Source organism: Zonotrichia albicollis, chromosome Z (assembly GCF_047830755.1).
Source record: "Zonotrichia albicollis isolate bZonAlb1 chromosome Z, bZonAlb1.hap1, whole genome shotgun sequence".
Classification (NCBI taxonomy): domain Eukaryota; kingdom Metazoa; phylum Chordata; class Aves; order Passeriformes; family Passerellidae; genus Zonotrichia; species Zonotrichia albicollis.
Genome location: NC_133860.1, coordinates 4129692 through 4143126, shown reverse-complemented (window position 1 = coordinate 4143126; position 13435 = coordinate 4129692). Strand labels below are relative to the sequence as shown.

The 13435-nt window shown below is 36.8% G+C and overlaps 1 protein-coding gene across 2 annotated transcripts in view; it reads right to left on the bottom strand.

The window, feature by feature from the left end:
* PCSK5 (proprotein convertase subtilisin/kexin type 5) overlaps positions 1-13435 on the bottom strand; it is a 222349-nt gene that overhangs the window by 57039 nt on the left and 151875 nt on the right. For both annotated transcript variants that reach the window (XM_074533214.1, XM_074533213.1), the window contains exons 14-20: positions 9607-9750; positions 7743-7845; positions 6994-7187; positions 5470-5554; positions 3406-3503; positions 2817-2946; positions 1650-1765 (exon numbers count right to left, since the gene is read on the bottom strand). In XM_074533214.1, coding sequence (XP_074389315.1) covers positions 1650-1765; positions 2817-2946; positions 3406-3503; positions 5470-5554; positions 6994-7187; positions 7743-7845; positions 9607-9750 — 870 coding nt within the window. The remainder of the gene's footprint in view (positions 1-1649; positions 1766-2816; positions 2947-3405; positions 3504-5469; positions 5555-6993; positions 7188-7742; positions 7846-9606; positions 9751-13435) is intronic.

The window sequence follows — 13435 nt, the reverse complement described above, 5'->3', positions numbered from 1 at the left end:
TTGGTCAGACAAGCAGATTTGGTTGAAGAGACCATTCAGGAGCAGGAAGTAGGAAATTTGGTCCATCAAAAGGAATTTCAGTCAACAGCAGTTTTTTTTTTCAGGAAGAGATATTGTGTGGTCCAACAGGGAATGATTGGTATCCATTTATGAAAAGGAAAAAAAGATTAGAAAGAGAATAATTAGAATACAGTGATGTTTACAGCACAGGAATTTGTTCTCAATCTTTATGAATTAAAAGAATAAAACAATCAAACCACAGAAAAAGAGCAAAAAATTCTCAACAGAAATGCAAATCCTATAGAGCGAGTTGATTGTAAGGCATTGAAATCTCTGCTTTTGTAAATTAGCAGGAAAAAAACCCCCAAACCCTCCTGGACTTTCCTTGTTGCCAATGACTGCTGAGAACATGTGCTGTGTGGTGTGACCCTGCGTGTGCCTGAAGGCCTGCACATCCATGTGCTGCCCTTCCATGAGAGCTGCATTTGGAAGAATGGTGGTGACAGTACTGAGATGGGGTGTCCTCACCTGTGGGAACTACAGGGATGTGATTGAGGCTGCATGTGTACAAATGAAGATGGATTTATGCAGCTGTACAAAGACAAAACTGGTATCCAAAATGTTTGCATTGCAGAAATCAATTGCAATACCATATTAGCATTACACTTCTTAATTTGTCTATTCTTCTGGACTTGCTTAAGACAATAACTCTTCCAATGTCCAGACATGAAAAGGGCTCATGACTAGTTCAACAATATCTGCAATGTAACTTTACAATGAACAAGATAATTTTCAATGTTTGGGAGCCTATATTCCAACAGGAAGTGCAAAGGTCCATAGGAACAAGACTCAGGCCTGTGCTCTTTCTTTCTTCTTTTTACAGTCTTTTTTAACTCTTAGTAAATCCAGTGGAAATAAACTGGACCCAAGAGTCACTTTTAGCTTTTACTATATCTGATATCAGGTATCTTCCCAGACTTTGTTCTGATATGATTTTCCTGTTGGATTGGTCTTGTTAGGCTCTACTTACAAGTAATTCACACGGTAACATGTTTAGGGAAGGACAATGTTATCTAAATGTTTCTGTAATTGTGACATTTAAAAGGAATTATTATTAGTGAATAATTAAGACAATCATATGTAATAAGGAGGCTATCTTGGTTGCTACAGAGAATTTGAAGGAAGTTCAAATCTCCACCCTAAATTGTATGTTCCCTATTTCAGAATCCCTTTTTTCTCACTACCCTTTCACACAAGTCAAGCAATCCTGCAGGTGCTTTAAATCGTTTTTACTTACCAGCATTTTCAGAGTTTAAAGTGCCAAGATAGATAAATGTAATTCTATTAATAGTAGTCTAGGGTTCCTCATATAAAAATCTGTTGAAAGCAAAAGCCTTTGAACAAATGCTAAGGAAGGAAAAGTAGGTTGTTGGCAAGGGGAAAAATTATTTTAGGAAAATTCAGGTAAAATGGGTGTGACTAATCTTGCTAGCACATGCAAATGTAAATTTCTCCTTTTCATGAACCTGAAAATTCTAAAAAGTAATGTAGACCATACTTAAGAAGAAAAGCAGGCCAAACGAACTCTGTACATGTAAAAAAAGAAGCAGGCAGTGATAAAATGGATCTTTTCAGAGACTTGCACTCACCATCCTTGCATACTGTTCCAATGACGCAGACACCAGTGTCTAGGTTATAGCCACTTGGACAGCTTGTACAGTTTCTGTCTCCTTGGCCACTGCAATCCAAACAGCTGGCATCACATCTGAAAGACAATGGCAGGAGTTGGCCTTCTGGCCTCACCAAATACAGCACTTCCTTGGACACCTCTTCTGTATTGCAAAGGCCTTGTTTGCCCTTTCTAGAGGTACAAGGTACTATAATATTACTACTACTAATTTTGATTATAAATAATGGACTAGCCCTGCAACTCAGTCCTGTTTCTTTCCATCAACAAATTTCTATTCCAGAGTTTTTACTAGGCAGCTGTATTATTCTAGTGCGTTGCAACGATGCATAAATAATCAGCAAAAGTTTCAAGCTGATGGGGCAAACATGTGCATGTTAAAGGCACGAACTAAGGACAGAAAGACTGACATGATGCCCAGTCCCTTCACCACCCATCTCGCTCCATTGTCTTTTCATTATATATTGATTGTCTTTTTATGTAGAACACACTGAAACACACAGGGATTCCCTTCCTGCCCTGAGCTTAGATCTGAGTCAACAATAAATTATTTCAAAGGGCAACAAATGATATTTGTTTACAAAGTATGGAATAGAGAAAATGTTCCTTTCTTGCACAGCACAACTTTGCCCAAGATTTATCTAGTCATTTGTGAACTTGAGTCAGGTAAGCTCCTCTGGACAGTAGTTTGAAATCCACCTGCACTATGTTTGTGAATATGCAGCGGAAGAACTGAAATGGTCTTTATAAATAGGAACTGACTTGCAACAAAAAAACCTGTAGTTTGATTGGTTTTGTTTGCTATTAAAAAATGCAGATCCTCTGTCAGATTTGTAAATTTTATGTTTCTATGCAAATTTACTTACAGGCTCACTAAGGCTCACTTTAAAGTGAAGGTCACACACACATATGCCAGAAAAAATACTTTTATAGGACCTGTATGAATATAAATAGTAAAAATAATAATAATAACAACAAAACCAAAATATTTTTCTTATTTGCTTAGCATTAAGTATTTCTTTAAGTTTTGATGTCAACAGTATTTTATCTTCTAATAAGTATGGTCATTTCCAACACAGTAATAGCTAATATACTGCCAAATATCAGATATATCAGCCACTGATCATACCTTTTGCAGCTTTTGTATCCACTTTCAGCAGAGTGATCAAGGTAATAACCACTGCTACAGGACAGCACACATCTTCCATCTTCCATAAAGTAACCCTGTGTGCAGTTTATACAGGCATCTACTCCAGCACCTTAGTCGGAAGAGAAATGTTTAGAAGGCAGGTACATTGTTAAAATAAATAATTACATCATTTCAGTGTATCTTTTTCTGAAATACATGGCTGCAGTTCTAAAACTCCCACAAAATCTACCAGTCATTATTCCTTTCCTGGAAGAAAATGGAAGGCATTACTGGAAATCATAGTAAGTTCTACTAAAATTTAAAAAAGAAAAAAAAGAAAAAGAAAAAAAAAAAGAAAAAAAAAGAAAAAAGAAAGAGGAATTTATGAACTCTTTCAATTGGAAACCTAGATTTCTATGCTAGCTGAAAGAAGTTTGCCATATTTGAAATGTAATTAGAAGCTACTAACAGAATGAAGGATTCACATGTAAACAATGATGCTATACTGTAAGTATGGTATATAGTAGAAAAAATCAGAGGTAAAATCATACAGGAATGAAAATGATGCAGACAAATGTCAGTGGGGTACCTGCACATGTTGCACAGGAACGGTGGCATGGCTCACACTCTCTGCCATTATGGTATTTTCCTTCTTCACAGCGGATAGCACATCTGGTGCCATGCAAACTATCATAAAAAGATAAAAAAGGACAGAGCAGATAATGGCAACAGAGGACAAGAAGATCGTGCACAAGCCAATAATTTTCTTTTAATTAAAGAATAACCCATATATTAAGTTTCATCACCTTCCTTCAATGGTCATATTTCATAAATTTAGAGACACCAATCACTTAAAGAGGGAATGCAAAGCAATTTTCCCCATGGTGAAGTAAAGAAGCTGTTTACAAACTCTTTATAAATACTACCAAGTAATACAGGACAGAAGAAAAATTAACAATGACAAGCAGCACTAAAAATTTAGGCATGTAAAATGCAATTATTGAGGAATTTGGCACAGGGTCAGCATTAAAAAAATGCTAAGGGAGTTGTTAACTGAATGCTGTGTGGCTTGTGAGATTTGTTGAGATTACAGATGGAAGTATTCTGCCTGCAGGCACTTTTGAGAGAGCACAAAATATGAGTAACAAGTCACGTTTTTATATATTTCTTGAAGTAGTTGTTTATTGCTTTCATGTTATATGGTGCCTATAGCAGTTTGTTGGGGTTTAGGGTTTTTTTGTTTGTTTGAAATTAATTTTTTTAAACTAGGATATCTCTGCCATGTTTACCATCTTCTGCAGAATCTCAGGATTCATCCAATTTAACACTTTCTCTAAAAATGTTCATCAGCTCTGGGGTTTCCCACTCTGAGTGCTAACCATGTTTTTACAGATTGGATCCAGCAACAGCCAGGTAAGTTCAGCATCAGTGACAATTTTCAAGAGTGTATTCAGTCCCAGTTTAATAAATAAACTAGGAATACAACAAAACTTCATAACTCCTGCTTTTCTCTTGTCTTTCCTGAGCAAAAAACCTCAAAGACCTTTACAATAAACATAGCATTATCATGTTTTTACAGATGGGAAAATAATTTTCCCAGGTTTATTTAATGGACAAGTAATGGAGTACATCTGGAATTCAGGTCTCTCAAGACCCACTCAAGGAAGGCCCTGCTCATTGATACCCCTGCCAAGAAAATGCAGAAAGTATGGAACAACTATGGAATGTGAAATATATGTCCTGAAAGGCTCCATTAATCTGAAATAAACACATTTTTTTTAAAAATGTTACCAAAAATGACACTCTATTTGCTAAAATTGCCCAAAAAACCATGAAGGTTAGGTTTTAAATTTTTCAGTAATTCAATTGCAATAAAGGAATTCAGCTATTGATGTTCCAGAAGCAAAAGCTTTTACTAAAAGATGAAAAACCACTTTAATGCAATAGGAATCCTCAGTGTTGAAACATTAACACAATACTTGCACTCAAAAGAATACCTACAGATACTGAATACTGACTTCATATTTTTGTGGCACTAAGCCAGCATACAGTCTGTCATAAATATTATATGATTTTTGACCTTTGCTACTTGGACCAGAATGTCATTCTTTACAAAGAAGCTTGAAATGTTTACTGTTGCTTTGTATGTTTATCTATAATTTTAAAGAATAATTAAGTTCTCCTCTGAAGGAAAAAAATCTCACCTGCTGTTTAAAATACATGATCACTGACTGTACTGTAATAGAATTGAGCCTCAGTACTTGAGGTAAGTGAATGGGTGGATACGTGAAGAAATACAATAAAGATAAGAAAATAACTTCTAACTACCAAATAAATAAATCAGAAAGATTAACACAATTCATTAGCTCTACTTCTGAAATTATCCTTCACTGACATAATGTAGGTCAAAAATTGAAGAAGCCAGCTTTCCACATGACTGTGGCTTTCACGTTACCTGATATGAAAAGCCTTCTAAAAATGTGTTGTCAGCCAAACAGGCACACAGGTTCACTATTACAGACTAAGCAGCATTGGAACAGATGAAATGAGGGCCATGCAAGGTTAAACAGCTATCTGATGTTCTTCATTGTGTATCTCCAGCCTCGTCTACCTCGTCAGATACTATGTTTAGAGGCATACATAATTTCCTTACCTTAGTCCATGCTTGCACTCTGTGCAGATTTGGAATTCAACACAGGTCTTGCAGTTTTCACTACATTTACGACAAACAATCTTATCTACAAGAGAAAAAAAGAAAACAACCCAGAAAACCTCAGTCAGTTTTGTTTGATAAAATTGTATGAATATATTATTACATGACTTACTACTTTCTAGTTTGACAACATCAAGCTAGACTAAACCAGCAAAATGCTGCCTATCATTACCTTTTTCCATCTAATATCAAATGATTTACAATATTTCCATAAATCTGAAGTTACAGTTGCACCCCAGGAAAAAAATATGTTTTGAGGCCATTAAAAATTTTTCATAAACACTTAAAATTTACATTCACTATTTATAATATGGACTTAAGTCACCTTCTCATATAGTAGTAATATGTACTAATAATTGCCATGTGTTCTGGAGACTGTCCTGCAATCTTACACCTTCCATGCCAGCAGTCTGTCCTGTCTTCCTGATTTGGTGCTAAAGACACACCTGCATAAACAGATCTGATCTTAACAAAATAAATATATAAATTACTTAACAACAGGTTTTTTATCTCTGGAGATCCCTTTAAAAAATCCCTTCTCTCTCTTCAGCCCTGCTGTCTTTTGACATGCAGTGAGTGACACATACCATTTTAAGAAGAAAAGCTTAATTTCCCCATTTAATCCTAAATTTTCATCTATCCATGTTAATTTGTATGGGAATGAATTCTCTTTACTGTAGTTTTCACACAGTAAAAGTGCTGGAATTAAGGTAGGACCTGTTTTTACTAATTCTCAAAAAAAAAGCACACAGCTTCATGCTGGAGAAAGCAGAATGTTAGGTACCTAGATGAACAAAGCTCCTGAGAACATATTTATCTCCTAAGGGGAATCTAAAGAAAACAGATGTCACTGCAGTCTTAAGCCCATTTGAATACATGTAATTTTGTTGGCCAAAGCTGGAAATTAAACACGGACAGTCTACTTGCCAATCACAGGAGGAAGCTGAAGGCAGATACCTGTCATGGCTGAGGATTGCTGCTCTTGGGCAGTGACATCGCTCTGGAGGTGCTTAGGTGTGTCTGAAACATTTTTTGCAACCATGTTACATCTGAAGAGCCTGTTTTGGCAGAGCTCTGGTTCACTGGCCTTGGCCAATGTCTCAGCTCTCACTTCTGGGGCCATACAATCTGGCTGAATGGGGAATCATGTCAGAATGGGTGCTGTCTGTCCCTTCCCCAAGTAGTGACAACCTTTGCTGTCCTTCAGCTGACTTGCTCCTGAACTGCCCTGGTTCTGCTACTGTTACTCCCAGGTACCTCCAGCTGAAAAGACATCCTGCAATAAGCATGGTTTTTAAAATAAAGGAAGATTATTCAGGATATTTTTGATCACACTTGGCAACAATTTAATAAAAGGAAAAGGATAAAAGATCAACATACACTTTTCCTGCTCATAAGCATTCCAGCAACCTCCCCAGATGAAATTCTGTAGCCCACAATATAAAACCAACAAGAAATACTAACTCTTGTCCAGGTAAAACCCGTCAGGGCAGTTGGTAATACAGCTATTGGTTACTTCATTCAGGTAGTAGCCAGATTTACAGGTCATGCACTGGTCACTATGGCCTCCAACACAGGTTTCACAATTGGGTGAGCATTTTTTACATCGTTTCTTGTCTGCACTGTAGTGACCAGGTGGGCAGGTCGAAACACAGATCCTGCAGACAGCAGGGAAGAAAAGGCAGAATTGTTAATGAAATAGCCTGCCACCACATTCCTGGACCATGACTGCAAAGCAGAAGTATTTCTCAGCATTGTTGCTTTTCTAATGATCATGTACTTACTAAGATATAACCCTTCAAAGCACTGTATCAAGCTGATCTCTTGCATTTATGTCCCTACACATGCTATCTCACCAGCATATGTCAGACAGTCTACAGTATAATTTCAACCATCTACATTTCTTCCTATCTTATTCACCTAATCACTACATCAGCTGTAGTAGCTATGAGAGTCTATGAACACATATATATACAGAGAAAGCTTCTTAGGGAGAAAAAAAAAGAGGTGGGGATTTAATCCGAGAAGGGTTTTCCAAAGCTGTTTTTTAAATACTGATTAGCTAGAATTTGGGTTTTTTTAAACTCCAAAGAAAATTTTTCAAAATCAGGGGAAAATTAATTATTCATAACTGTAATGAAGAGAAGAGGAAAGAAAGTTAAGAGACATAAATAAGAAATCAATGAAGTGAAGTTTTTTTCCCTTGCTCTTACCTTGTGTTGTTTTTAGATTTGTAGTAATAGTGCAGACAGTCAGTACAATGATCTGGTCCTGGCCCATCACACCCTACTTTACTGCATTCTGCATTGCAGGGACCTGTAATAAAAACAGAATACAGAGGGACAAAGGGATTAAAACTTCTCATTTAAGGGACATCTTAAAACATAAGATTTCATTGCAGAATGCAATTACTCTGTTTCCCTCTGTTGAGGACTACTCCTAGCACAGGGAGCTTGGTTCGCTACTTGCACTGCGAGCTCAAGATTGAGCTCTGGATGGCAGAAGCTCCAAGCAAGAGGCTGTGCAGACCCTATGCGTAAAAAACGACACACCATTCAGGTGACCAGACATGCAGAGACACAGCAGGAGCCAAAACCCCTGAGACTTTCATGTTTCTAAGGGTACAAAAGCCCACGGTTTCCCTTGCTCAGGGTCTCTCCTTAGAGGCACTCAGCTCAAGCTGTTATTTTTTTATTTAGGTATTGCACCAAAATTAAGTTATTCTAAGGATTGGGAAGTCTGAGACTCTGCTATGGGAAAACTGGGGTTGAGCTAGTGAGGAAGCCTGGCCTGATTATGTGAGTGTGGGTGTATGTCCATGAAGGGACCTTGGTCCTAGCTCAGGTGTTGAGAGTATGACATCCAGAGTGGCTCCTGGATGGTTGGACAAGGAGGTTTCCTGAATGCCCGCAAGATTTGACTTCAAAAATTCAGAAAAAAAAGCCAAGCTTTTCAAACAAGTATGACATCCTCACTTCATGTGGAAAGGTATAAAGACCTCTGTAATTCATAATTAGAAATGATTAGCAAAATAACTTCTAAAAAGAATGACAACGATGAATATCATGATCAGTGGCTACCCTGGCTCCTGAGTGAGTATCAGCTGGTCCAAGTAGCTACCATGAGCCAACGAACCAGACACCAGGGCCCTGATGTCCTCTGCTCCTACACACTACAAAAGCCTCAGCTAGTACTTGCTGATTCCCAAGTCAGTCCCCTGTATCACCCGCACTCATATTAGGCTTGATTATGCTTTGGATCTGTTCCAACTTAGTATTTTCTATGATTTAGTTCTTACAGTTTTCAAATAAATATTTTCTTCTATTGGAAGAGAGAACCATCAAGTCTTGCCTTTGTGCAGATGAACAATGACTGTGGGCGAAGTTACAACTTTCAGGATCTTTGATCTCTCCTGAATGAAATGTGTTGAGTTTGTTTCATATAAAAACTTAAGAAGTTTTAAGCTAGTGACCTCTACAGTAGAGACAGTAGTGTTTCATTACCTACCAAAACAAGGAGTTCCGCAGCTGTCCATCTAAAATAGAGACTGCGCAACTGACATGCTATGAAAGGAGAATGGAACAACAGAAAATACTAAACTAAACTAAACTGAACTTTCTCCTCCTTTTTGGTGGCCAGAGATATACTTCAGATTCATCACATGGTACTGTTAATGCTGGATTGCATGTAAGAAACTGACTTATTTTGCAGTGCTAAAAATCTAACTCTAATAAAGTCTAATGACAAGGTTGAAAAACTTCTGTAGGGATCAGTGAGAAACAACACACACGTAGAAGATAATGTTCTTCTCATATATATATGCATAAGTATATATGTAGCTTTATATCCTTATATGCAAAACAGTACATTCTTCATAGCATGTTAAGAGTAGCTTGAAAATACATAACTCAATGCATGCAAACTCAAACGCCCAACTTTCAATTATGAAACAAGTACTTCTCATCTTCAGTGAAGAATACAATTCACTGAACATTTTGTATATGCCGATTCTCAGGTCATCCTTAAAGCTGTTAAGGGTTTACTAAATGCACAAACAGAGTAAATGAATGTACACACCTGAATAGTCATCTGTTGCATAATCTTCTGTAGGGTCTTCAACTGGACTGGAGCGCACTCTTTCCACTTTGGAAAAATCATTTCTTGGTGAGTAAGGCTGGATGGATGTTCCATACAGTACTAAGGACCACTCTTTCAATTTGCCTGGAAGTTAAGTATTATAAAACTGTTTTCAGAACTACTCTTCTCTGTGTCTTACAAAAGTATGTAACTTTTAAGCATGTTATTATGAGTAGGTATGGGAGACATTGCTTTTCAAGTAAGTGCAATAATTGTTTTAATATGAGCTGAGAAAGCATATTTTCTTCAGTCATATCTTCACACTGTATTTTCACTGCACTCCAATATCTTGTAATCTAGAAAAGGTTTGCCCCATGGGCTAAACTCAATATAAACAACAAACAAAACATCTGGGCATACAGTTATTTGGAATATGTAGATGGTACTGCATAAGGTGGTTTTATTCTGGATTTCACTATCCCCTCAGAACACTATTTATTGTCCAATAATTATTATTTGAGATCTTTTAGCTAAGTAGCTGTATTCAGAATTTTGACTTAAGGAAGGGATTTCATTGACTTTTAGGACACAACTTGATGAACAAGAAACATCTTCTCTTAAAATTTCCATGGAAGAACATCACTGTCCCCCTCAAATCAGCATAATTTCTAATTTATTTGTGCCAATTATTTAGCAAATATATTACTCCACTGTCTGCAATTTTCACTGATATTTTATCCTTGTAATATTTGAATGAAGACAAAAAAACCCATCGGGCCACCTGAAGCATTATCTGACTTTCTGGTAAGTTTTTTTTGGGAAGAATAAAAATATAAAGGTGTATCAAGTCATCGGTTCATGATATCAGAACATAAAGGGTGAACTTTCAGTCCCCAGCTTTCTCTCTATACTACTAGGTGAAAAAATTTGGAGAAAGAGCAAAAGCATTCAGGCCCGAAATAATGCCTAAAGAAAAGATGCATAAAAACCACATCCCTGCTTGAAAAGGTGCAACCAAAGTTGGGTATCAGCCCATCATCTTGGTTATGTTACTCTGTCCTGGAAGAGCTAGTTGTAAGTGTCAAATTTTCATTAGAACAATGAGAAATCAGAGAAGCAGGGAGAATTTCAATGATCCTGTTTTGGAGGCTGTTTTGTGGTTAAAACTTCACAAGGAGAACTTATTATTTAATAAGAAATAATCCAGGTATGACACTTCTCAAGAAAATAATGTAGTATACTTCATGTAAAATGAAATTCAAGCAATCTTCCTCTTCTTTCATTTTAATGATATTCAGTAACTTGAAATATTATTCATTTGGACTTTTAAACCTATACAATCAAATTAATTTGAACCTTACAAGTTTCTGTATTTTTGACCCTTACAAGATTTTCTGTAGATTTTTCCCAGTGTCATCTGGTAGCCTCCACTGACATGACAAAGACAAGTATCTCTGTGCTCGTACATGCATACTTCTAGCAGTAAGCAATAATACCCAAATACACTACCTGACAGATCATAAGCTAATTATTTTAAATAACTTATACTAGGGCTGAGGATGGAAATCTCTGCTATCTCTATGTCTCTTGCCAATCCAATTAAATCTTTTTGGGACAAAAATTTGTACACTTCATATGAAACCTTCTCTGCTGTATACTCAGTTTTTGAGTAGAAAATGCAAACCAGAGACTACATCATGTGTCAGTTGTGTCACGCAGTAGCTTTCAACTTTTCACATCTGAATTATTACTTTCTTTAAAAAAACATTTGATCTTGATTTAAAAAATTAACTGCTGATGAATCTACCACAACTGCTGTTAAACTGTTGGCTAATTACCTTGGTGGTAAAACTGGGTACACTTTGTTTTCAATTTCTTTTCCTACCCGCAGACATGTAACTCCTAAAGACCCATTGGATTAAAAAGATCCAAATAATGCATATTCTTCCTCTAAAGAAATGTGGGAATCAAGCTATATGCCTCGATGCTCCTTAGACTGATCCAACTATGTCCTTAATGGCACTTTTCTTTTTAAAATGAAGTCACTCACACAGGGAGATAATTTTCAACCAACTATGCAGTCATCTCTACTGCCCTTTCAAAGATACATCTTCTTCATATTCATGTACCTGCCTTTTTTTGTGTTCCAAACTACTTCCTGAGCATACAAATCATAATACATTGGATGCAATTTAAAAAAAAATAGTTTGTTTTGCTAAGTTATTCAGATCTTTTTATCCCCATTTACTATGAGCCAAAACTCACTCCGATAGAAAAATATAATTTTTTCTATTTCTCCCAGAACACTGGTAAAAGTATTTGCAAGAACCTACTACAAATAACCACAGGTAAAGGTGCTCCTAAGGAACAGCACATTGCATTCGGATTTTACACATGCAGAAGATCTTGTACTAACATCACTGCAGGAAGGATTATTACTCTGAATGCATATATAATGCAAAAGGACAGCAAGGGGAATAATGTAGGGTCTCCCAGGAGATTAGCTGCCTTTTAAGAATGGTTCAGTAAATAAGGAGGGGAAAAATTCATGTGACTTGTCAGCAAATAAATTAGGGCTGCCTCAAGGTGGGTTTAATTTGCACGATGAAAATATTTCGATAACTAAGTGTATATACATACACACACACTTTTATAATGAATAAACAAAGTATGCCCATTTAAGCCAAAATCTTTCTTTCCCCATTTTTGGCTGATTCCATCAGGTAATCTGGCTAGAATAATCCTTTCCCTGCTTGTATTTAGAATGTGTAACAAAAGTCCCATGTTGTATCTATAGAAGAAAGGGTATATTGCAATGTTTCAGAGCAAACATAAACTCTTCAGAATTAAATGTAGAAATCACATGCATTACTATAATGAACTGGACTCTTAATTTCTTTTCAGGTAATAGATATGGCATTACCTTGCTAATGCAGGGATATGATGACACATTGGGTCCTTTTTAATTTGATTACAGAAAAATGGTGACTCTTAATTATAAGACCTTTCAAGAGCTGAGTAAACACATGCACAGAACACAAACAAGAAACAGGCATGATGATGATATCAGTGTGATAAACTGCAGGCTATGGTGATAAACTGGAGAGGCACCATGAACTGGAGAGGCACCAGGCATAAATTACGTTTAAGCACCTTTTGTTTACTTCATGTTCTCTTCAGTGCAGAGACTAATCCCGATATGCCCAAACAGCTGAATTTATCCACCACTAACATAGGGCAGGCACTTCCAAATCTTTTTGAACAGAAGAGTTACTGGACAGCTTTCATCAGAGGGCAACCACTGCTCTAGAAAGATGGGGGATACATTACTAGACAGTATACAATGAACCAGGATCCAAATTCACAACCACACTGCATCTTGTGAAAACCAAATGCACATAAAAACCAAACTAGTCTCAAGCAGTGTTTCACATCGTGGTTAAAAAAAAAGTAGAGGATAAGCTCTCCAGCAGGATTTTTTCACTAAATCAGCTTCCTCCACACCCCTAGGTTTTACAGACCCACTTTCTCCCAATCCCCTAGCCTTACTGTGCCTTTTCCAGAGTTGCATCTTTAGGCTTCAGGTCTGATGGAGGAAAGGAAATCAGTTCCATTAGATTAGCTTCTGTAGCACTGAGAGAGTATACATAATGTATTGAAAATATAAACCTATACAACTATATATGTAGTTGTAGCGTGTAGGACTGTGCAGGAACAGATCTTGAAGCGTAAAGCTGGACATGTAGCAGGCCACTTTGAGATCATCCTGGTGGTGTAAAAGGTGTACAATATGGCTTAAGGATTGTTCAGAATAAAAGTTTGCAAAATG